The 25912-nt window shown below is 39.7% G+C and overlaps 1 protein-coding gene across 2 annotated transcripts in view; it reads left to right on the forward strand.

Annotated features, from left to right (window-relative positions):
* The first annotated feature begins 3330 nt into the window (after positions 1-3330).
* Positions 3331-25912, forward strand: part of LOC6589277 (titin) — a 121476-nt gene continuing 98894 nt past the window's right edge. The window contains exon 1 of one of the 2 annotated variants that reach the window (XM_026989190.1): positions 3331-4537. In XM_026989190.1, coding sequence (XP_026844991.1) covers positions 4405-4537 — 133 coding nt within the window. In that variant the 5' untranslated portion in view covers positions 3331-4404. The remainder of the gene's footprint in view (positions 4538-25912) is intronic. The other variant, XM_026989189.1, reaches the window with a different exon arrangement.

The raw sequence follows: 25912 nt of genomic DNA on the forward strand, positions 1-25912 counted from the left end.
CCCCTCCCGTCAATGTTCCACTTCATTTTCTTATTGTTCTTTTGGCTCTGTTTTGTTGTTGTTTTCGTCATTCTGCTTCTTTGTTTGTCCTACCTGCAGCTGATCCTTTTATTGGGCCTCAGGCCTCAAGATAAACCATTGTCCAGGGATCTGTTGGGATGCTGCCAGGGGCAAGATCGATCATTCCATATCACAGTCGGACACTATATCATCGAAAAGTATTATAGGAACCTTTGTTCTGCAAGGGTTTATCTCTGTAGAATTCCCATTTTCTGCTGTCTACCCCCTTCCCTTCCCTGCTTTGACTCTTTTTGTGCAACGACTTCTTAGGCCTCTTCTCCCCCTACCCTTTCTGGCTTAATCTGTTTGTAATTCAAGCCCCCAAGCCCCATTCCCCAACCCAAGATCATGTTTTGGTTTTTAATTTCGTCTTCTCCTCCTCCTCCTTCTTTGGGTTGGGTCTTCAACTTCTTTTTTTTTTCTGATCCGAACTTCAAATCCGAACTTCTTTTTCTTCTCTTTCTTCCACTCCCACTTCTTCTTCTTCTTCCTTTTCTGTTTCTTCTTGTTTCTCAGCTTCTGTTGATGTTGGTTTTTTTTCTCAGTTTGTTTTTGTTTGGGTTCTTTAGGGGGTTTTTTGTTGTTGTTGTTGTTCGGGGTTTCAATTGTTCTTTGATTTTCAATCAGATCAAGAGATCAAAAATCAAAGTTTGGAATCGATTTCTGTCCGCTGCGGTAGAGCGGGGGGTACGGAAATATCTGATGTGTAAAAAAGGTTACGAATTTTACTTGAAATTATTTCTGAAGGCTACCGAAAGTCGACTTTAATCTTCTTATGGGCTAAGACCTGGGATAAGTCTGATTCCTCTCGCTCCCCTTGCTCCCACTTTCCCTAATTTTTTTTCAAGCCTTTTTCCGCTCTTAAGTGTCTTATTTTTAACCCTTTTACATTGTCTTTCTTATGATAGACCTTCCCGAAAAGAGCCTCAGTTCTAAGACTTTCCTATATAAATATAATGAATAATTCTCCAATGATCTTTCTCCCGTTTCTTATGGTAATATACATAGATCCTTTCTGGTATTCTCTCGGTCCCCCCCTTTAACACTTTCTTCTTCACCTTCTCTCGAATCTTCCCATTTTAATGCTCCTTCCCTTCCCTGATTCCCTTCCTTCTTTCTGTTCTCTCCACTAAATTCCTGTTCTCATCCACCCTCTTGTCTTTCCATTTCCGATCAAAATTCTTAGAAATCGGAAGAAAAACTTACACATTTCTACTACCAGAAGAGGGATATCAAGATGGTTAAGGTAGATTCAGCATATCCCTAATATTGTTGTCCAAGGAAGGTATCTTTTGCCCCCCACTCCTTGGGGGTCATTCCGTATGCGCCTCTCGTGCGTGGACATCCGCCCTGAAGATGGGCTCCCGGTGTCTGCGGCCGCCAGACGCCACCAAATGGGTATTTAATCAAAAATGCAATAAAAAATGGGTAGAAAGAGTATCACTACACAATCTGTTAAAAATTCATACGATTTTCCCTTCTTCTGCATCGAAAAACCAATGACAATAACAAACAACAAAAAATTGTCATGCAAAAAGCGTTCCCAAAAGAGTTTCACAGCCGCCAGCTTTGGTCAGCCGAAGAACATGTTTTCTTCAAAGGAAAAAAAACAGGTTATTGGCAGAGAGGGAGGGGGCGGGGACAGTGGGTGGGAGAGATCGAAAGGTGTGCTGCCTCAGAGAGAGAGATCTAAAAGAAACGGCAGCCAAAAGCCAACATGAAGAGCGGGAGAGCGAGAAAGAACTCAAGAGACTCCAATGCATACACCTCCCCCCCCCCCCCCCCTCACGAGCCGACGAAAGAAAAAACTGGTTAAAAGTAGATCGTTAAACCGCAATACGAAAACAGCGCATGTGTGCAAGCGAGACATCACACACACAGCCACACGTACGAAACGAGCTTCGAACTTGACGAAGTCTTTCGAAGCGAACTTGTTGCGTCTCTTGCATCGCCCCTAAGTCGCAAGCGGTTTTTCTCCTTCCACCAAGTATCACTATTTCTATCCCACTCGCTCACTTATTCCCCGTTTTCTTGTTAATACCATCTCCCTCTAACTTCATTGGCGCAGCTGGGACACACTGCTTGTTTTGCTGGCTAACTTGTTGCCGTTGTAACTGGTTTTTCCTCGATGGAAACTTGTTAACAGAACGGGTTCAAGAAACGCTAGAAAAGCGCACGCTGTTCAGGAGTTCGAAAAACGCGCAGAAAACGCGTCAAATCGCTGGAAAAACGCAACATGTTGCTAGTCGCTGGCTCTCTCTCTCAATTTCGAAATGTTAACAGAGAGAGGGCCCAGTGTTAAGGACTGTTAGCTGCTCTCTTGAATGTTATGCTTTTTCGAACTTATGTTCGGGCTTCGGCTCTCTCTCTCTCGGCTAGCCACGCAACATGTTTCCAGCAACCGCCGATTGACTAACGAAATATTTACTGCAAAATATTTATCAACATGGTATTTCGTGTATACAAAATATAGGCTATTTTCATTCGTCATATTTATACGCAAGAACTTTTCAACCAATCATTCCAGCATCCAACATGTTGTTTAGCAGCATGCTGCTGCTGCTCATGAACATTGCGCGAAATGAGCACGAGATCGAAATTATGCTATAGAAAGGTGTGTGCAACAGAGAAATGTGGCCCGGCAACATACCAGGTACACTACGCACCTCACCTCGCCGTGTTTGATCAACAATTTACTCTGTTTGGCTACAACAACTGTAAGCAATCACGGTATGTTGAGAATTGGGGTGGCTTTTACCCGACATGCGTTGAATTTTCTGCGCGGTGCTGACTGTTGTCCATACCTTTCTTCTGCCTTGCCGGCAGCACGTTTTCTAGCAACATGAGTCCCACAAAATAGTCTCACATGTAAACAAAACAAAAAAAGCGCACTTAAATAAGGATCCAAAGAAAAGCATTTTATTTGGCGACTGCCCCAAGACTTTTTTCCATGAACAAATAGAACATCTTTTTAATGTTCGCTCTCAAATGATATTCCAATGGATTGCATTTAAAATCGTGCCGCTGAATTTCAAATAATTTATATTTGGCGCGCAACACTTCGCTTAATCGAGTAAGGGATCTCTTTTAACCGGTAGCCAACAATGAGTCCCATTCCATGCACAAAAGTTGCTGCAACACAATTCGTATGGGCCAGACTCATGTGCCGAGAAAATCCGATGTGCCCGCAACATGGCGCGTCAACAAAGTGACGTCAAAAAAAAAAATCCGCCGGACCGAACGCACGCACCCTCTGTGAAATTTTCTGCCGAAAACCCGTTACGCCGCCGTCGCCGCGTCGTCGTCGCAGTCGCTGTTTAACAATAATAATAAAAATTACGAAATATTAAATGCAATTGTTTGCAACAATTAAAACAGAAAATTAAGGAGAATTCTGTATGAGAAAGAAGTGCAATAATCGAAAGGCAGCAACAATTCAAAGGCCCTCGAAAGTGCAAGAGTGTGTGTGTGCTTGTGTGTAAACAACAGTTAAGAAACCAACAACGAAAGAGGAGAAGAAGCCGAAGCGAAGACGAAGGAGTGCTCAAGAAGGAGAAGAAAAAAACCAAACCCCGCAGCAGCCAGGCAGCGCAGTCAACGCCGACGCCGGCTTGGCATCATTAGTTGGCGGCGACACGATCCACGGTCCACGATCCAGCGATCGTGCCCTCTCGCTCTAGTGCACGCAATTGCTTACCTGTCAAACAGGTTTCTTTTTCTTACGTCGCGCGCGCGTTTATATCGGATCGGTGTATCGGTGTGTGCGTGTGTGTGTGTGTTTGCTTCTTGGAAACCTTTCAAGCGTCAGGCGGCACTCTCCAGCTCTTTCGCTCTTTTGCAATGCAGCTACGACTCTAACAACAAAAGCGACAACAGCAACAACAAGAAAAGAAGTGTGTAACGGAGAAGCAGTGTGTGTTTGGTGGAAAAAATGCTTCAAGACCAGGCCTAAATCGTGTGTTGCTTAGTGTATGAGTGCATTCGGCCATTTTCGACATATGATTTTGTTGGTTTTTTCTTGATTTCCCCCTTGATTTTGTTGCAATATTCCCCAAAAAGCAAAGAAACCAAAAACCATGTCGCGCAAAAACAAAAGCTAAACGAAGGGGAGAGAGAGATAGAGGAGTGGGAGCCGAACAGCCGTTATCTTAAAGGAATAGCGGGAGTAGGTGGAATAGGAGCAGCAAATCTGCAGCACCAGCGATAAAAGCAAAAACAAAGTGGTAGAAATAGCAACAAAACTGTGCAATCTTCGTATACGAACAACAAGAACAAAACGCAAAAGGATAACACACACATCTCCCACCCGAAAAAGCAAAAACGGAACAACAACAAGGCGACACAATGAGGAGAGCAGCAGCAATAGAAACGCAAAGAGGAGCGACGGAGAAGGCAACAACAACGACCCGCAACAGAAGCGGCAGCGGCGGCTGGAGGAGGGGAACAGCGCTAACTGTTTGTCACTTATTCTTGACCGGTAAGTGTCTTTTGCGGCTACCCTGTAATCTGTAGGGGATTCTATTTTGGGGGTATAAGAATGAGGGGTGGAGGATGGGTAAATGCAAAGAAGAGGAAGATTAGATAAAAGTGGAGATTAATAATGTGAGCTTTAAATGTTGTACGAATGAAGGGGTATGTAAATATTTAACTCCTTCAAATGTGTATTTTAATTTGGTTTTTTTTTGCTGCTGAACCAGTAAATGCAAATAATCAGAGCAGTGCAGAGTCTCTCAGGGGGATTCAAGATTCGCAAAAATAAATAAACAAATACATATTTGATAATATTTACAATTGATAAAAGAAAGAAGGAAAAAAGATAGGGAGATTATTTAAGATTATAATTTGTATATTTTTGAAGATTTCTCAGCAGAAATTTGCAGGTTTTGACCGGAAATCCAAGATTAGAGACAACGAGAGTTGGAAATAGGGGCTTTATATCTAATAAACGGACCATTAAAGAAATTAACATGACTAACTTTATGGTTAGAAATAAAAGAAAATAAACAAATAATTTACAAATTAAGAAAAAGTACCATTCTGAAATGAAAAATCTGTCTGTTGTTTATCTTACAAAATTTCCTTCTTAAAAATCTTCCAATCTGAGCAATACCTCATATCAACCGATCTCTCATTCAACCCCTTGCATATTTCTGTCTGTTTTTATATCTTTTTGATAAGCCATCTGTGTAATCTTTGATAATCTCTCTAAATAATCTGCCACTTCATAGGGGAAAATTATATTAATCTTTAAAAATCCCTTCCGAAGGCACTCAATCATTGAAAATCAACCAGAGATATATTCCTCTAATAACCCTTAGATATTTCCACCAATTATTTTCTATAACATCTTCCTATAATCTCTTTTTAATCTTTATTTTATCAGAGTATTTCAATTAAAAGTTTAGCTGGCTTTTACGGTTTCATTTTTACTAACTTTTGGTTTTACTTTAAAGCCGGAATTTGTTGTTTATGACAGGTGTCTTCTCTGCTCCACTCCTCTTTAGAAACTCCGTAGTTTTTATCACCTTTACACCTCCTCTCTCTCGCTGTTACCTTTCTCCCTCTCTGTCTCCCCCCCCCCTCCATTTGTTGGATGGTTTTATCCTGCGGGGCCTTGGCCCTGTTGTCACCTTGCAACCGTCACTTTAGTTTTTTGTTGCTGTCTGTTGTTTCTCTTTCTGTTGTTCTTGACGTCAGCAGAAAGTTTTTTTCATGCAACCCCCCTCCCTCCCACTATTATCTCTCTCTGGAGTCGCCACCCATCCCTCCGCTTTCCCTCGCTAGAACCACCATTCCTCTCCCTAGAACCTCTCTCTAGAATCTGTCAATTGACAGCATTTACCGTTCGACAGGAGACAGGAGCCCCCCCTCTTCCACTTTTGAACTTGAAAAAAAACACGAATAGATATGGAGGGGGAAGGGGGGATGGGGGATGGACGGTGGGGGGGACTATGTGGCACGAAAAACTTTACTTTGGCACGCTTCTGGCATAAGTTTTTCCTTCTCTCTGATATCATTTCGCTTACAAAATGCTTTTTAATGCCTGAAAAATCAACCGAAAAGCGGGCGAAACTCTTGCACAACTATCGAGGGGGCAAGAGAGGTGTCGAAAGGATGATATGGGGTTTCTAAATTATATGTGTATTAATTCCCCCCTATTCGAATCACTCGAAACGGTTCTGTTTTCCCAATTTGTCGTGTGATTAGTGCTTCCCCCTCCCCCTCCCTCCCTCTATCTCTCGGGAAAACTATTCAGTTTATGGTACCCCTTTCCCCCCCGCCCAGCGCGTGTGTTTCTGTGTGTGTAATCATTTAATAAATAAAACGTGTTGATTTGACATCTTAATTGGGGGTTTGACAGTAGGTTTTTATTGTGGTTTTTACGCTCATAAAAGGGGAAGCAGAAGCCAAAGCCAAAGCCAAAAACCATAGAACAGAGCTGCCTGTCAACGCCTGACATTAGAACTTGGAGACCGCTGCCGAGAAATCAATGAACTCTCTTGGGAGGCAAAGAGCTTTGGGGCAGAGCTTCTGGGGGCAAATTATTAGATTTGCTGGCAGGCAGGGAATGGGGGCTGCCTGACTGGAGGTTCAAGGAATTAAAAATACATTAAAACTTTTTGTTGGGGAATCAAGAGATTATAAGTGGAAAAGAGATGGGGAAAGGGAGAGTTTTTTAATCGAAATAATGCAAAAAATCAATTACATTTTTAGTCAATTAACTGGGGGTTGAAATTAAAGAAATTTCCCAGATTTTCTTAGCCCAAATCAGATCTCTAAATTCTTATCGAAAACTTATTAAAAAATGGTACAAAAAAGGTCCCAGCTTTCTGCTTATCATATGAAATTGGGATTGTTTTGGGATCTATAATTTATGGATTTTTCTTTAATACAATTTTGAACATAATTGCATTAAAAATTGAAAAAATTAGTGAATAAATGCATTGTGATTTCTTGAATATTTCTTATAATATTTTGTGTTTCATAGAAAATGTACATTATTTATTTTTTTTTAATATTTTTTAATATTTATTTATTTATTATTATTTCTTGTGGATTGACATAGGGAAAAACTTTTTAGAGTAAAGAAATCTCTATATTCTCATTAGAAAAATACTCTCTCGGAAATGTCGCTGCTGCTGCTTAATTTTATTCCTTGTTTTGCTCAGTTTTTCTTTTCTTCGTACTCTCTGAAGTACCTTCCAATTTGGTTTTGAGTTTTCCTCGGAAACACTGTCCCATGTCTTGTCGAGTGGTGCAATGGAAATGCTTGAGGAAGAAGGACAATAACCACAGCCAGCGCCTTGGAACAGAGCAGAACAGAACAGAACCCAAGAATCAAGGATATGCTTAAGGATAATGGTTCCAAGAAGGTTCTACCTCTCTCTCGTCCTTCTCCTTCCCCCTCGCTGTGTGACCCTCTTTAGTGCCGTTGTGTTTTGGTGTGCGTTTTCCATGCGTTTTTCCTACACGTTTTTATGAGTGTATTTTCTTGCCTTTTGGTTTTTATTTTATTTGCGTTTCGATGTTGTTTTATTTATGCCGTTCGTCTACCTGCCTCGTGTCCCTCTCTTTCTCTTCGTTTTCCCCTCCTTTGGGCTGCCCCTCCTACTCCTCTTGGCAGCCTTTTTGCCTTTGAGTTCTTCCACATTCATTTCATTTCCTGGTGCCTGTCGCTGCCGGCACCCAAAAACTTCATTCTCTATCGCCCCTGCTCTCTCCCCTCGTTGTCCCTCTTCGCTTGCTCCTTTCTCCTTCCTCCCTTCTCCTCATGTTTCCTCTATCCCCCGCTCTTGACGTGTTTTTAGCGCGTGAATTATGATTGTGGCTTAGTTTTTCTCACTTTTCCGGAGCTGTTGTTCTGCCTTTGCCATAGAGAGAGACAGACAGAGTGGGAAACAGAGAGAGAGAGAGAGAGAGAGAGAGAGAGCGGGGTAGAGCCAGGGGCAGAGAGAGAGAAATATCTGCAACTGCTGCAACTTTGAAATTAAAATAAATTAAACAAATATTTTGTTTGTTTCCAAAACACTTTTTCATCCACGTGCAAAATATTCAGCGACGTGTGCGGGAATATCCGCCACACGGAGAAACGAAGAGAAAAAGGCGTGCAAGACAGAGACGGCGACAGAGAGGAAGGATATAGCAACAGCTGCAGCAGAGACACCAGGAAAAAAAAACAACAACAACAACAGCAACCAAAAATGCAGAGTGGAGGATTCCTGGCAAATGGGAAATGGGAAATGAGAAACGAGGCGCAAAAAGGAAATTTATTCACAATTTTGCATTTGGAAAATCAAAGTTTCGGGTGTGGGAGGTAGTGGGAGGGGTTCACGAGCGGGATAGTGGTGGAGACGGGGGCCAAGGATATAGCCAACGAGGTGAGGGCATTTTAAAGAGGTAGATTTTCATATAAATAATTGGTTTAGTTTTATTCAAGTTCTTTGAGGAGTTCCTTCTCTAGAAAATATTAGAAAAATAACAGAATATTAGAAGATACCAGAATAAAACTAGAATATACTAAAAAATACCATAAACAAGGCATAACAATACTGGAAAACAGGTCCCGAAACAGAATCGATTAGAAAATTCATAAATTATCAGAAAAATAATATGTACCACAAATACCGAAATGAATAGACTTTAAAGTATATTCTTCATTTAAAAGAATATCCCATTGAATATCCCTTATCCCACTTTCCAAATAGCCCTAGTTTGTATCTTCTTTACCAACAAAAAAAGGTATCCACCAGCGGTTAATCCCCCCCTTTTCCCCGCTCTTTAAATCCATTCAAAGTTTAGGTTTTAGTGAAATTTTTGTTTAGTTTTTTGTTGAATTTTTGGCATGTGGAATTTATGACGCGCTCGGGTCTCTATCTCTCTGCCTCTATTTGTATCTCTATATTTGTATTTGTGTATGCCACATGCCCCTCTTTATCAGCCACTGGCTCCGTGGGCCCTCGCTCCGACCCGTGTGTGAGGTGGGTGGCGGTTTAAAACGCGCAGCTGTTTAAACAACTTCCCACAGCCGAAATGCAGCTAAAAAACCAGATAAAAAACGAGACGAGAATTCCTCAACGAGTTTAAGCGAGTATCTCACAGATACAAAACAAAACAAAACACGCACACGTAAAAACAGATACAAATACCCTAGAAAATAAATGCAATAAAAATTCAATAACATTTGCTGACTGACGCCAAAGTTTTTAACCCCTCAATGGCCTCGTCATTGGTTTTGGTTTTGGTTTTGGTTTTACACAAAAATTGTAGCGCCAACATTTCGAGAATATAAATATACATATAACGTTATTTTCTATATTTTTACCGTTGCGGTGGCAATGATTTTACCTTTTCGCGCGTTTGTCATCAAACAAAATTATTTTTTTTACGGTATACAAAAATATTACTTTTTTAGAGAGAGAGGGAGAGCAAGAGAGAGAACTTTCTGCTTGGCATAACAATTAATTTTGTATTTAATTATAATTTATTTATGCAGTTTTTTATGGGGTTTTTTTTGTTTCTTGCATTCTTTAAACGTTTGTAAGCGATAAAAATCGCTGGGGGGGAAACGCCCGGCAGTCGCGTCAGAGTCGCTTTAGAGTCGCGCTTGAAGACGTGAAGGCATTTCTTGACCAAGTTAGCAGCCGCTTTAGCCGACTGTCATGCTTCAACGGCTGGGGCTGCCGCACCTCACCTGAGATTCAGCTCCACACACCCCTCTGCCCCTGCCCGCTGCCCCTGCCCCACTGGGTTATGGCGTCCCACACACCTTTTCTCTCCTTTTTGATTGGAAGACTGCTACTGGAATTGGAAATGCGAATGCCAATTGGATTTTGGGGCCGTTGGGGGGCGAGTGAGGGAATCGGAATTTCGTCTTTAAGACGACCGTTTGGATCATTAGCATGGATTGTGTTTTGCTTACCTGATGATGATGTCTGCTGTTGGAAGGAGGCGGAGAGTGGCTTTAGTTTTTCTTTTTGCTTTTGATTTCAAGTCTTCTTCAAGTGGGGAACACTGTGTGGGAAGACTCTTTAAGATGGGAATACTCTGATAAAGAAAAATCATTCTGTCTTTTGAATGTTGTTAAGAGAAAAATGGAATCACTTTTCACAATAAATACGGTTTTTAATGAAATTTTCTTGGGCAACGTTAACGAAACACTTTTCTAGAAAAATACTAGAAAATACCAGAAAATACCAGAAAATACTAGAAAGTATTAAAAAATACTAGAATACTAGAAATTTCAGAAATGTCCGAAAATACAACATAAACAGAAAACTACTTTTTTTTTATTTATTTAATTTGTTTGCGAAATTACTCCTAAAAATGTTATAAAGGTTAAAAAAGTTTCTTCATCTTGAAGAGTATTCCCCATTCGCCTAACTTTGAGCTTAATTTTCATCAGTTTTTGTTTATTTTTTCGCTACTGTTCCGCACTTATCTTCTTCTCCCTTTCAGCACTCTTTTCTTCTACTCTGTTTTTTTTTCTGCTTTTATTTATATATAATTTTTTCTTGAACCGCTTCGGGAGCCCCCCGTCATATCATTGTCGTCGTGCCGTTGCAGGGCTTCTGTTTGCTGATTTCTGCTTCTGTGCCTCCGTGCCTCTGGTTCTCTGTTCTCCTTTCGCCCCTTTGTTGGCTTCTTTATTGGGGATTGCTTTTCGTTGTGTGCCTTTCCAAAAAGGGAGAGAAAAGAGTACGAGATACCGTGCGTCCGTCCGTCCGTCCGTCCGCTCTAATTTGTATGCGTAACATGTCAAAAATCGTTGTGGTCAATACACTGATTGCTTTTGCATGTATCTGAATATCTGGAGCTATGGCTGTGGGGTCTCTCTCTCTGTATATCTAACTGGTAAATGTATCTGAGTATCTGTTTCAGCTCATTTCGGCCACTCGCACGTTTCATGTTTCGCTGATGTCTGATGTATTTATGGCCCAGCCCCCGAGTCTTTTTCTGCTACTGTTTTCTGCCTGCTCTGTTTCTGTTGCTGTTTATTCCCCTGATTGCAGCTGTAGGGTTAAAAGCGGGTAAAAACGGGTAGAAGATGGAATTTGAGGTAGATTAAGTTTGAGGTACAAAAAAGAAGAATTAAGAGGGGTTTATTTTAGGTAAATATGATCAAATTTGTTGCGATTTAAATACTAAAAATATTACTAGATAAATCCAAAAAATACCTATAACATACTTAAAAATACTATAAAATTAGCAACAAAATAATAGAATAATCGGTTAATACTGCCTCGAATGAACATTCTATATTTTCCAGTATTTATATAGTATTTTTTGTCGTATTATCTGGTATTTTTGTGGTTTTTAGCTAGTATTTTTATAGTATTTATCCAAAAGTCTGCCTAATCCATTGTTGGGCACATATTCCATTATTTTGGTAACACATTTCGTCCATTAATTGCAACATTTAAATGCGACATTCTGTGACTTCATTTTCTACTACTTTCCATAAATCAGCCGCAAATGCAAATACAAATTAATTAAATCTGTTTCAAAATGTTTCAATTTCACAGTCACACAGCCGGAAGGCCTTTGCCCCTACCCCTCTGCGTAAACCACCCTCTCTATCTAGGACAAAACCCCCATAATGATCGTTTAGCACTCGAATTTGTTCATCGTAAATTGCGTAAAAGTAAAACCGAGAAAAGAACAACAACAGACGGAGAACAGAACATAAAGTTTTCCCAGCGATTGGGCCTTCGGGCGGCACAAAAAAAATCAGTGCATCCCTTAACGGCACTGGCAACCCTGGCAATGGCTGCGAAACACCTATTTCTTCCCCCCAGGATAATGCATGCACTCTTTCTTCTGCCCCTTTTGTTTCAATCCAATCCAATCTGTCTTTTTGTTGCCTTTTCAGGGTTTCTCAAGCATATCAATTTGCTTTTTTAGGGTTGTTGCATCTGTAGAGCGTGAGGGGAGGATGGGGGGAAGGAGGAGTGCCAAGGGGTGTCCCAAGGATGGAACATGCCGCCTCCCTGTCTGAGAGATCCACAGAAATTATACAAAATGAACTGTGAAAACCTTTTTTTTTGGATTTTGTTTTTCGTTTTCTGTAAAACGCATTTTGTTTTTAATCGTGATACAGGGGTTGTCTACCCCCGCCTCCGCCACCCCACTTTTGACACGCCCATTAGGAAGGGAAATGGAGAGAGAAATTTTACGCTATGCAAAACATTTTTCTAATCAAACATTCCATTTCATTTGTTCAATTGAGCGGAGGAGTGGGGGATGATCCAAGGGTAGATGCTAGCCGGCAGGGGATGGGATGTGTCTTTTCGCCACAGTTGAAGTTTTTCATTACGTCTCGAGTGGAAAAAATTCATTTGCAAAGCCCCCTCCCGCCAACCCACGTCACAGAAGTCAAAGACCACCCCCAACCCTTGGAAAGAAGTGCAACCCCTGGATGTGTAGTGCTCATTTATTCGCAAAAAATTAAGAACTGATGAAAATATTTGATATATTAATGAAAAATTCCTTAAAAATATATATCCGAATGTGCAACCGACCCAACCCCCGTGTGCAGCACCCCCCCTACCCTCGACAGCCTCTACAACCTTTTCCACCTCTCCATAACTCCCCTCTCGACTTAACCGAAAGTGTTTTATTAATTTCACTTTGCACTCGAAATGCTTTTGGTTGGATTTTTGCACAGAAATTGATTTCGTTGCGGAATCAAAGAGAAAACATAAAAAAACACAAATGGAAAATGGTAAATAAAGAATGAGGAAAGAGAGAGAGGGAAGAACAGAGTGGGAGAGCAATATTAAATGAAACAAGAGTCGAGTTTTACATTACCCTATATTGTTTGTATAAATGGTAGATGAAATACTAGAAAAATACGCGATAATAATACAAATTACCAGAAAATAGTACAAAAAATACTCGATAGTACTATAAAATACAAGACAAAAATAAATAAATACAGGAAAGTACTGTAAATATACTGAAAATACAATAAAAATACTAGAAAACACTATAAAATACTAGAAAACACTATAAAATACTAGAAAATGGTATAAAATACTAGAAAATGGATTAAAAATACTAGAAAACGGATTAAAAATGCTAGAAAATGGTTTAAAAATACTAGAAGTTATTAGAAACATACTCGAAAATACTGCAAAAATAGTGATGATACTATAAAACCTCTAGAAATACCTCAAACATACTTTAAAATACCAGAAAATACTAAAATATTCAGTTCTGAATATTTCCCATAAAAATTACAGCTTTCCATAGTACAAATTTTATTTTCAAATATTTATTTATAGCATCTTTTTGGTATTTTTCTATGTATTTATTGCTAGTCATACAATCTCTGCGAATCCGATATATATATAATCCTAGATACTTTTTTTCCATCATATCTAGCATGTGCTAAAAGTCGTAATACCCTCATAAAGGGTATTGCAAGTTCAAAAGATGGACTACAAATCTCATACGAGTACCGTGTAAAAAATCGCCTTTACTCGTACTTATTGTACCGTTTTTTCAAAATATTTTTTCCAATGGTGTTTTTATCTATTATTTTTCGTTTTTCGCATTTATTATATAATACTCGTGTTTCTCTTTCCCTCTCAGTCTTCCTCTGACTGACTCTCCTTTTGTCTCCCTTTTTTTTACCAACCTTTTTATTCCACCGAATAAAATTTGTGTATTTTTATTGAGTTTCATTGAAGCGCATTGAAATTGCAATAAAAAGTCATATGAATGGGATAAAAGTCCGCTTCCATTCTCCGCCATTTGCCACCCCCCCCTTTTCGCACTTGATAATTTTTTTTTTTTTTTTGTGAATTATAAATGAAAATACAGTGCCAATGTGCTTTTAATTAAAAACTTTAAAGTTTCTTTAATCAACGCGGAAGGGTGGGAGGAAAGAGTTGATGATTGGAGGGTTAAATAAATGGAACCCCCCCAGAACTCAGAAGAACAAACATCCGGAATTCTGAAAGAACAATATGGGGGGATTTCAGAGTTTCCATAAATTAATAATGAATTATAAATTATGCGTTGAATAATTGCTTAGAGCTCGGTTTAAAGATCAAAATGATTAAAGTGAATTATTGGCTAGAAGGGGGGGATGGAATTGTACTTTTATTTATTAGAGAATGGAAATATCATTCCATTTATTGGAAGGGGGAACCCCCGGGAAGTGGCACTCTATTCAGAGGATCGGAAACTTAGATAATAATTCATCCATGGGCATATCTATTTGTGCATAAATCAATTTTAATTGTTTTTCAATTTGTTAAACTTTGTTTTTTCAGCTGTTATCTACTGCTTTTTTTCCTTCAACTTTTTTCTCATTTAATTTATGCATTTGTAGATTTTTCATATAATTTATTTAAAGTTGATTATTTTTGTCTATTTATGTTTTCCCTTTTTTGTGAATTTTTTTTGAAAATATATAAAAAAGGGTTGGAAAAGCATGTAAATATATTGGAAATTCATTGAATAAATTAACATAATAAGATTAAAATGTTTATTTTGTTTTTAAATATATTTTAACAAGTATTTGTCTAGAAAATGTATAAAAAATATCTAAAAATATAAAGAAATCCCTTGTTCTCTTCACAATTTTTCTTTATATTCTCTCTCTCCTAAATGTCCTTTAATTTAATTTAAAATTTGCTTTAAAATTATATTCCGTTCCGTTTGCATTTTAAAGTTCTTCTTGTTCTCATTCTCCCTCTGCTTTGCTTCTTTCGCTTCTTCGTGTTTTCCACTTCACATTTAATTTGGGAAATACGCTTCTCATTGAGAACCCCCTCTCCCTCCCTCCCGCCTCCTACAGGCGCTCCTTTACTTCTTCAAGAGAGAAGCCTTGGGGCATGGCTTTAAAAATGTTTATTTCTCTTTTCGCTAATCACCTGCCAAAATGTGAAGAGCAAGACGCCGTCTGACAAATGATGGTAGAACCGAATCCTCCACTCGAATGCAGCACTCTTTGCCACCCATCCATCCATCCCCGCTCCCTTCCTCTTTCTCCCTTTCACCATTCCTTCTCCTCTTTTTTTTTATTCGAGTTTCAAATTCTTTAAAATACAAAAATTAATACCAACAAAAAAGTACAAATCAAATAAAATAAAGCAAATAAAATGCTAAAGAATTTCATTGACAAGTTGCCCGAAACACGGGGGAGGGGAGACACTTAGAGGGGATGGGGCCTGGCTATAGATTTTCTTAGAAAAAACCCACAAAGAGGAAGAAAGAAAGGAAAAGAAAATCAATTTCCCTAAAAAAGAAAATGTATGCGAAACATATTTTTTCGGCGCCAATTTGACTTGGATTTTCCCCCTTGGATCTCCAGGCACACCCCCTCCTTTGTCTGGCAATGAAAATGTGCTTGTAATAATAACTGCTGAGGGGGTAATGGCGGGCGGAGAGGGGGGGATGGGATGGGAAGTCCTTCTGTGGCTCTATAAAGAAAGCCAAAATTCAAGGACAAACAAACAGCGGAGAACTCTCTCTCTCTTTCTGTGACTCTTATTCCTCATAGTACCCCCCTCTCTCTCTCTCCTTCACTGACTTTGCTTCTCCTTCGATTGCCTCATTTTTTTTGTTGCTGTTGATTTTCCTGGCAAACATTTTCCCCCCCAGGGCTCGCATAGCTCTGCTTAGAAGTTTTCTTTTGGCTGGTTTTCCTTTATTTTTGTAAGTAATTTTCATTACACTTACCTTCAGGGGGAGGGCCCCCCCCCTCCACCCACTAGGATGGGGACTTGGGGAAGGAGCCTTCTCTATTTCCCCGAATAGGCAGCCAGGCAATAAATTTTAAAGACGATGCCTTGAAGGCAATTTTAAAGCCTCATTTCCATTTTGTGCGACGGCGGGAGGGGTAGGAAAAAGGAGAGTTTTCCCAGGTGAACCGAAAGGCTAGAAGCAGCGGCAAAGGAGCAGGAATTTTGCGGCAGGACCTAATCTAAGTTGGGAAACTTTTCTCCTGAAAGCCTTCCCTTCCTCATTTGCCTCCCTCTGGCTTCCTGGCTGGCTTATGGCACTACTTTACGTAATTATGTCAATTGCCATTAGGCGGCGGGCGGGGGGAAACCTACCCCAGGCCCAGGCCCAGGCCCAGCCCCAGACATGACCTTGGCCCTCCACAAGTTTCGGCAGTCATCGATAGGCTGCCCGCCCCGCCCTGGCCCCAAAACCATTTTCTCTTTGATTTCCATCTGCTGAATGGAGAGGGGATGAATGAGGGCTTTTACGGGGTGGTGGGGGGGACTGTGATAACCAGCATAATCCCTGCCGGCACAAACGCTGTTGCGTGCCCCAAAGACATTGGCCACCGACAAATGCGGTTTCCAGTGCCGCAAAATCAATCAAAAGTCAGTTTATAGAGGCGGCCCATGCAGGCGGAGCAGCTATAATGGAGATATTGGAGGCGCTGTCTAGGGGTGTTTTGGGGGTGCCATAAAGTGCCGTCTATTAGGGATATATAAAAGGACTTGATTAACGTGAAAACGTGACCAAATCATTCGCCATTAATGTTGCACATAATTGAAAATTAATTACAAAACAAAGCGACAAATAAGAGAAAAACAGCGACAGAGAAAAGCGACAGGACGGCGTCACGTGTAAAGGAAAATACGAATTAAAATTAATATTGAAATGTTAAAACTTTTTTTTTCTTCTTATTTTATTTTCTCTTGTTGCGTAAAAGCTTATTAAATATGAATTAATTTCCATTAATTTGCCGTTTGTGAAAATCGGAACGGAGAGCCCCTTCAAACTCTTTTACTAACTTTTCCGCTTGGATTTACCATTTTATCCCCCAATATGTTCGATTAACTTTTGGATGAAAGGCATATCGGTTTAAGGAAGAATTTGCATACAGCTTTTTATGGGATTAAAGTATGTACTTATATGATTTTTAATGATATAGCCATGAGACTAACGACTCTACGGATCAAATGATGAATATTTACAGTGGAAACGTTTGATTGATGGACTGCTGTTTATGATTGATTTTCTACATGGCTTCTAGAAAATTATATAAGCTTTAAATTGGTATCCATTGGTCCTTTATTTTGGGGGTAAAATAATATTATTCCAGAATTTTTAAAGAAATCTTTAATAAATTGTCTGTAAAAACGTTTTTTTCGAGGCACAGTTTTTTGTATTTTTTTCTACATATTTTCCATAAGTTTTTCATGAGCTTTTCATTAAATTTATGCTAATTTTCCATCAAAAAATATTATTTAAATATCATATATTGTGGAGTCCCACTTTGTAATCGGCTGTCCACAAACCATAGATTTTAGAGGAAAATCTAGGGTATTACCCCTGTACAATTAATATTCCCCCCTCCTGTCCATCTCTGACTCGCTCAGTGTCGTTCTCTGTTAAATGTTCATAAATGAAATGCATTTTAATTAATTTTGCACAAAACGCATCAAGCGTTTGTCAGACTCTGGCCCCAAAATCCTCAGGGATATAACCATAAATTGCCATTCTCCTTCTATCCGCATCCCGTATCATTTTCTGTGCTGTTTGTCGAATGTTTACATAAATATTTAATAGACAAGATTAATTTCAATGGATTGACTTTGCCACAGACACACAGCAGCAGCAGCGGCAGCGGCAGCAGGGGGTGCGGCGGCATGTGGCATTTGTGTGGGATTTTAGTCATTTTAATGCCAGACATAAGAATATTAATTTATTCTTTTCGGTTTAACAATTATTAATAAATTATGGCCAACGATTGTATATTCCATATTCGCCATTTTATTATTTGTATTTCAATATTTGTTTGTTTTTAATTATTAGAAACGAAAAATCCATAGAAATGTTTCACGTGCCTAACAGTTTTGTTTCTGTGCGAGGAAATAATTGAATTATGGCCAAAAGGAAAATACATTCGGAGATTATTCTTTTTCTTTCTGTTATTTGCCGGAAAATTTAAAAGTGATGCTGCAATAATTTGATTTAAATATCGGCAAAAATTATTGGCCCCAAAAAGGAGATTAAAGAGAGAATTTTTATGAATATTTTATTCACTTTCCATTTGAATATTCAATGGCTTGAATGGATACCAAAAATTGTATAATAGAATTTATTTGGAAATATTTAAATGTTGAGTGTTTAATGGAGAATATTGTGGATTTTTGCTTGAAATATTAATTGAAAATAATTATTAGAAAATAAATAATTGGCAATTGGGAAAAACGTGGAAAACTATTTGAAAAATTATAGCAGATTAGAGAAGAACAAAAAGGAAAATTCTGAATTCTTTAGAAATATTCTTTTATTATTTAATTTTTAATTATGGATAATTTAACGGAGACTATTTTGGATATATATATTTATCATAATTAATGGGTAATTGATAGATCTTATTTGATAAATTATTTATCGATAGTTTCGTTATCAGTAAATGTTTAATACTTTGTGTTATCGTGTGGTATTTGATATCAGCAAATATTCAAGGCTTTGGTGCTATTTTTAATCCATGTTTTAAAGCTATAAATCCTCAATAAAGTCTTCTTACTTGAACTCGAACTTAAAATCATGATAGAAGTCCAAACAAATTATAGTTTTCGATTTATAGAAGCTGTAAACCCAATGTTCTGTTGCTTCTACCTTTTCGTAATCTTGGACCTTGGATTTCTTTTGTCCATAGACACCTCTATACCTAATGCTAAATTATTCATAAATTCTTTTGCCAAAAGTTTAATTCCGCCACAATTTACCGGCAATAAAAAGCAACCTTCAATCACCATCAAAAATCTTGCGTTAACAGGGGAGACCCGACCCGGAGACCGTTAGATGCTTTTAGATCTCTTAAGACTCGTAAAAATGTTGAGCAACAAAAAACCACAAAAAAAAGTTGGCACTTTTTTCTGCCATCTAACTTTTATTGTTGTTAAACAAAATATTGCACTAGAATGCTAATTAATTTAGTTTTCTATAAAAAAGAAAGAAAACCAGAGATTTTGATGAAGAAAAAGAGCGAAATAAACAAATATAAGATCCTCCTGTTTTTGGAGGAATGTTTTGAAATATTTAGGCCTCTATAAAGGGGGAAATTTCAAGCCAACTCCCGCTAAACAATTGCGCTATAAAATAGTGGCATGCCCCACCTTCTGCCTTCTCTAATTATGTGTTGGTGTGCCCCACTTCTTGGGTGTTGTTTCTATGTACATTCGTTACAAATTTCAAATGAACTCGAACTCTGGCACAAAAGACACAACGACTTATGGAAGGAGACGGAGAAGTAGGAAAGTAGAAAGCAAACAATAAACAAAAGGCACTAAAAATTGTGTGTGTAAATGGGGTTTATTACAACACTCCACAGGCAGGGATGGGGCGGGGAGGGAGCGATAGGTGGAAAACCTGTAAATGCAGCTGTCTCTCAGGGGGAAAAGGTGTGAAAAAAGAGCAGCAGCTGAAGGGAAAAACCAGAAAGAAAAAGGTTGGCAAACGATTGGGCAACATTTGTGGAGAGGTAGGGGCGGAGCAACATGTTGCTCAGCATTTAACAGTGGCAGAGGTCGTACTGTTGAGAAGTACAGCAGTACTGTTAGCAGTACACTGTAGCTGTTAACAGTACCGTCCGTAGAGTGTTAACAGTACTCTGTCTGTCTGTTAGCGGTGTATCTCTCTTAACAGCATTCTGTAATCAGAAAAAGTGTACAGCGGGGGGAGGGGAAGCGGCGCGGAGCAGCTTATGGAGTACTGTACGACGTTCTGTACGTGACTTGCGCTTGATTTATAACTGTAAAAAGAATGCCATCAACAGAAAGAGGAAGCAGCAAAAGAAGCACTAAGAAAGCAGCACTAAAGAGGGGGAGGGGAGGGAGAGAAAAGAGTGTTGCGTTGTGTTGTTGTTCTTTATGTTTATCGCCTTTCTGTCTCTGTCTCCTTTTTTCCCCCTTTTTTGACACTTAAAAACTCATTAGCAGAGGAAGAGGAGAAAAGAAAAAAGATTCAAACTAAAATGTCAACTTGTTGCTTCAGCCACCACGCCCACTCGCCCACAGACACACAAACACACACACACTGAAACACTTAAACACTCAAAAAAGTGGGCAATCATAACGCCTAAAACCGCAAAAAAAGCAAAAATAAAGAAAGAATGAAAAACCAGAAGAGGAAAAACAAGAAAGTAGGAAGCCTTCCCAAACAGTTGCCTCGTGGATAGAGTTGGGCAACCGTTTAGTAGAGATCCGGTCCACACTCTCCTCCTATTTTCTCTCTCTCTTTCTTTAGGGTATCAGAGAGGGGGATTTAGATTTGAGCAGAGGATTGGTAAGTCAGAAAATCCCCCAAAACATATAGTTTTCAGAAAAAATATAATGTAAAAATGCTAATAACTTTTTCCCTTTAAAAGTTATTCAATTGAAATTTCACAGCTAACAATATAATGGACTTTTATAAGGTTTAACGAAGTTTGATCAAAATCGAAACAGATATTCGCGAAATTTTTGTATAGCTTTATATTCCTAGGGTATCTCATGTTCATGGCTTTAAAGTTGGTTTTACATTCGGGTTTTTTTTTTTTTGGTTTTTGCCGTTTCAATGCCTCCAATGCTAAATCCACTTGTCAAATGCAGGCGGCACACACACACACACACACACACACACACACACACAGGCCAGTGGCTGTGGCATCAACAGACGGAGATGGAGACAGCGCAGAGGCAGAGGCACAGCTGGTCAGAGAAAAAGTACCGAAGGGGAGCTCGAGCAGGAGCAGGAAAGGGGAGAAGGAGAGGTGTAGAAGAGTATTGAAACAGCAGGGAGGAGGCGAATGGAGGCCCTGGAAGGCCGCCTGCCGTCAACGCTGACACCGCGGCCTTAAGAGTGTCAAAACAAAACTATTTATTATGCACTCTCGCTCCACCCCACTGCATCCCTCTATCTCGCTCTCTCGCTCTCTGGCAGGCATCCCCTTTCTCCACTTGGGACAGAGACAAAGAGGCCTGTCCACTTGCTTTCAAAGAAAAGGCAGTTCTGCATTTCTTATGCGACATTGAAATTAAATTGTCTGTGCAACGTAAATGAAGAGGGGGGACAGTGGCAAGACACTTGAAAGATGTTGCAATGCGAAGAAATTTCGGTACGGGGGAGCGACAAATGTCATTAAAAGAGAATGTAGAGGGGGCAATGTAGAGAAGGAGACAAATAGCACTTAGATCTGGGAGAAAAGGTGGGAGATACGCCGGAAAAAGAGAAGATGAACTCAAATAAAACTGAATTTAACAAGAAGCTAGATGAGGAAAGAAGGTATAAACAGAGGGAGGACAGAGAAATATAAGTAGGGAAGGTAGAAATATAATCAAAAGAAGTAGAATCACAAATATCATTAAAATGGTGGAATAAATGCTCCGAGAAAAGAGAAGGCGAAGGCACAACAAATTCCAACGTAAATGAAGGCAAAAGGCAACAGTCGAATGCAACTCTGCTGCTGCCTGCAACTCTGTCTAAATAACCGTAAAAAGCCAGCAAGCGAGAGAGGGAGTGGGAGAGAGAGAGAGAGATGGAGATGGAATTGCCTACACAGCAGCCAGCGTGTGCCGTTAGCTGTCAGTGCAGTTATATTAGCTGCAAGAGCAGAAGAGCGTGAGAGAGGAGACTGATGAAGAAGCGGGGGAGAAAGAAGATGCAGAAAAGGGGGGGAGCGGGAGGGAGAGAACAGCAAAATTGACAAGCGCAACATTGAAATTGCTACAATGACAAACTGCAAAATGTGGGAGAATGGCAGAGGAGAAAGGGAGGGTGTGGAGCGGAAGAGAGAGAGAGAGAGAGCAGCAGCAGCTGATGCACTGCCACTTGACAGAGACGAATGTGGCAATGGGAAAGAGAGCGAAAGAGAGGGAGAGGGGGAGGGCTGCACGTGCGTCTGTGCCCATTTAAATATAGTAAGCACCAAAGATGCTGCTGCTGGTAGAAGGAGACGGAGGCAGAGCCCCAGCCCTTGGATTGAAAAATCTACGCCCGGAAGAGTGGGAGGGGGGCGGCGTGTGCAGGAGAGGTGGCAGGGCATGTTTAATTAATGCAAAGTAAATAAGAAGAAGCGAAAGCTGGAGATGCAGCACCACCAGCAGGAGGAGGAAACCCCAATGGAAATTGATTGAAGAATGTACCACAGCCGAAGAGGGGGGGCATGCCACCCCAGATGCATCTCCTGTTGCATTGTTTGCCTCCCCCTTGGTAAAACCAGACTATTTATAAAGAGGTCTCCCCCCTCTCTCCCTCTCGCCCGTTGATTGAGCAAAAATTGTTGGTAAATTGGTTTTTGGTGTTTTACGGCGGAATTTTTACGGCTACGGGTAGGTCGGTGGGGGAGGGCATAGGAAGGCATTTCCGTAATTTGTAATTGAATGGAATAGCTCTGTGTGGAGGGATTTCTTTTCTCTTTTTTTTTTAGAGTAACTAAGAAATATTTTAGAGTAATTTTTTAGAGGAGATTTATGGAGCATTTCGGAATCCTAAAGATACTTATACTTTCTATAGCTTCTAGAGTATCTTTGTTTCTTGGGGAATATGTGGAGTATCTTTTAGTAGCATTGAGAGTGGGAGAGTCATCTGTAATTATTCTTGGGTAAAGAATGTAGAGAAACCCATTGGAAACGTGAGAGATCTTGAAATTTAGGCATACAAAGAAAGATCTTAAAGATGCGAATGATAAATATAAATAAAATAAATTATTAAATACAATAAAATGTATTCAAAAGATGAAAGATCTGATGGGGCCTAAAGATTAAGAGCACGCAAGGCACTTCACTTGAAAGATGCAAGATCTGTTGATGGAACGATTATCTTAAAGATGCGATTGATCAATTACAATGAAATAATGGGGAAATCAAATATTTCTGAGCTGGAGAATGAGCCTTTGTTGTTGTGGAAATTATGTGCAATTTAATATAACACATCGACCTTCCAGATCTGTAGATCTATTGTACTCCTATGATCACGCACTTTTGCAAAGCAGGAACATTGGTGGGAAAATTGATTTATGATAAATTATGGCATCACTTGACATTTAACAATGGAATAATAACAAAGAAAATGCTACATTTAATGCGAGATCGCAAAACATTGGTAGAACGTGTTTGGAATTTATTTTAAAACTAAGTTTTAGTAGCTGAAAACTTGTATTCTCTTTTTTGGACTTTGTAATCTATTAAAAATAATATTTTTCATGGGAAACATCAGCCTTTAAACGAGTATTTATGGGAAAACGCACTAAATCCATTATTAGTTATATTTTGATTGAAAGCGGAACGGTATATGATATATTAGTCATGATCTGTTGTTTGTAGGGAACCTTCCTTAAGTTTAATTATAAAGCAGACAAATGGATATCACATCTTATGCAATATAAATCCATTATCAACACTTTCCTTTCCCTAATCATATATAAAAAATATTAATATATTAATGTCTAATTAATTAATGATGAAATATTTTTTCCCCCATTCCCATTTCTCACACACTTTTAACTAATTATTTTTCCCTCTCTCTCTCTCGTCTCTTTTTAGGTAAGTCTCGCCGTGAAATAAATATTTAAGATAATGAAGAGCATCCATCATAAGCGAAAACCTTGTGAAAGGTAGATTTCTGTCTCATTTTGTTGTAAGTTTTTCACATTTAATTTTTTGTTTAATTAAAGAAAAACCCAATGAACAATGCAAAAGCCAAGACACTTTTCCATGATTTATGAAAGAGATGTATTTTTACGCGAGACAGAAATAGAAAGTTTTTCAAGCAAAAATAACTAGAGACTGAAACTGAAACCGAAAAAAGTGTGGCTTTTAACAATTACAAAAGCGAAAGAAAGTGAAAAGCTTGCCGACTGTCGTCCTCCCCCCCTCTAAATAGCTCTTTCAGCAGCTGCTCCAAAATGTAATTGTAATTGGCATCTGAAAAAATACACCACCAACAAATCCTAATCAAGTGTGACCAGAGTGGCGGAGAGGCGCGGGGCAAAAGTCTGATTATGGCAACAGAAAAGAGAGAAAAGAAAGAGAAGAGAAGAGCGAGAGAAGGAGGATGTTGAGGGTGAGATGAAGACTGAGATTGAGACCCCATCATCGTCACATGCGTAAAGCTCATTTCATTCATGAGGGAAGAGGCCGGTCTGCTTCTCCTCCCTTCGGCCTGCCTGCCTGCCTCCCTGCCCGAAACCGAAGCAAACTTTCAGCTCAAATTTCGAAATTTGAAACGCAGCAAAAGTGGAGGGATAAAGAGAGGGGGTGGGAGGGGGAGAGGGCTACTACAAAAAGATAGAGCGAGAGAGATGTCAAAGAGAAGCCTACTGATAGATGGAGTTTCATCTTTGTACAGTGGCCATCCATTGATACGCTGTCGTCGACATTCACCCATCCTCCAATGGCCTCATCAAACACTAGTCTCCCACTAGTCCCCCTCCCCCCCCCACCCTTTCGCACATCCACTCCGCAAACACTACTCCGATTTCCCCTTCAATTTCCCTCGCGATTTTCCCATCCCCATCCCAGCAAAAAATCAATGATGCGCAATAATTAGCGCAACGCAACGCCGCTCACTGGTTCCTCTGGAACTCTAACCGAGCCGAGCCGTTCCGATCCGATCCTCTGGCGCGACGGCGGCCGCATTCCGCCCAACCGCATTCCGCACTTTGACGTCTTTCAAATCAAAAACAGACGCCGCTTCCTCGCACACACTCGCTGGCTGGAAAACATTTCCCTGTTTTCCGTTGCAGTTGTTGGAAAGCAAAAGCAAAAGCAAACCGAAACGATTTTCCCTATTTTCCGCACCATTTTTGGTCCGAAAAATTAGCAAATTTTCGCCAAAGCAGCAGAATTTTCAGTGTCTATAGGTATCCCAGGTGTCCCTCTCTCTGTCTCTCTCTGTCTCACTTGTTCTCTTTCTTTAAGCTTATTGGCTATGAAAGGGGGGTAGAGGGTGAATTCTCTAGTCGATGGGGTATAGGCATTTCAAATGCAGATTGAAGAACTACCAAAATGTTCCGTCTAATCAAAAATAGTAATTAGGAGTTTCGTGTAGTTTTTAAACTAGTTCCTAATGTTCCCGTTACTTTGGAACTAGTTCCAATGGGAAATTCACCAGAGAACTAATGGCAAATATTTTTCTAGTTGTAGGATTGGTCTATGAATTTTTTTTTGGTATTAGATCTCACAAAAAACGAATGATTGAGGAACTAGTTCATTTTTTCTTTATTAAGAATACCTTGAAAGGCCTTGAATTTTTAGGTTATAAACTTTTAGGATCTTTAAACTTGTTTTCATGGTTCATGGATGGCTTAATGAGCTATCGGAAGGAATGAATGAGCTAGTTCAATTAAGGAACCAAAACATGTTAAAAAAGGCTCTATTTTAATGAACTAGTTCCCAAAATTGTCTTTAGTGGTGAAATTTATAACTGAATGAGCTAAAGTTCACGGTTCAATGTACTAGTTCCAGTCGCTATCGTCACAAGTGCAGTTTAGTTAATTTTCAGTGAAATCCCCTCCTCTTTAAACCTTTGAAATGGGCCTAAAAAAGTGAAATTGAATTTCCATTTGAAATGTTTGCAATTTCCATTCAAGGTTCGATGAACCAGTTCCGTAAATCACAAATTGGAAATGCACTCTCTCTCTCTCTATCGCTCTCTCTGTCCCTCTCCGTTTGTGACCCACTTCTATCAACCCAACAAAATTCTCGCATAAACAATTGACCCATGGCCCGTGGCCCGTTGTGGCCCCATTCCCCCCCCCCCATTGATCCCCTCTTGGCCCAACGCTAACCGCAAATGCACAGGCAATAAAATGGCTCATCTGTTGGCCATCGTGTGCGGACGGACGGGATTTCGATTCAGGATTCACGATTGGGGGTACACTGACGCCACGCCA

The sequence above is a fragment of the Drosophila persimilis genome, unplaced genomic scaffold, assembly GCF_003286085.1.
Source record: "Drosophila persimilis strain 14011-0111.01,24,50 unplaced genomic scaffold, DperRS2 tig00000191-arrow-pilon, whole genome shotgun sequence".
Classification (NCBI taxonomy): domain Eukaryota; kingdom Metazoa; phylum Arthropoda; class Insecta; order Diptera; family Drosophilidae; genus Drosophila; species Drosophila persimilis.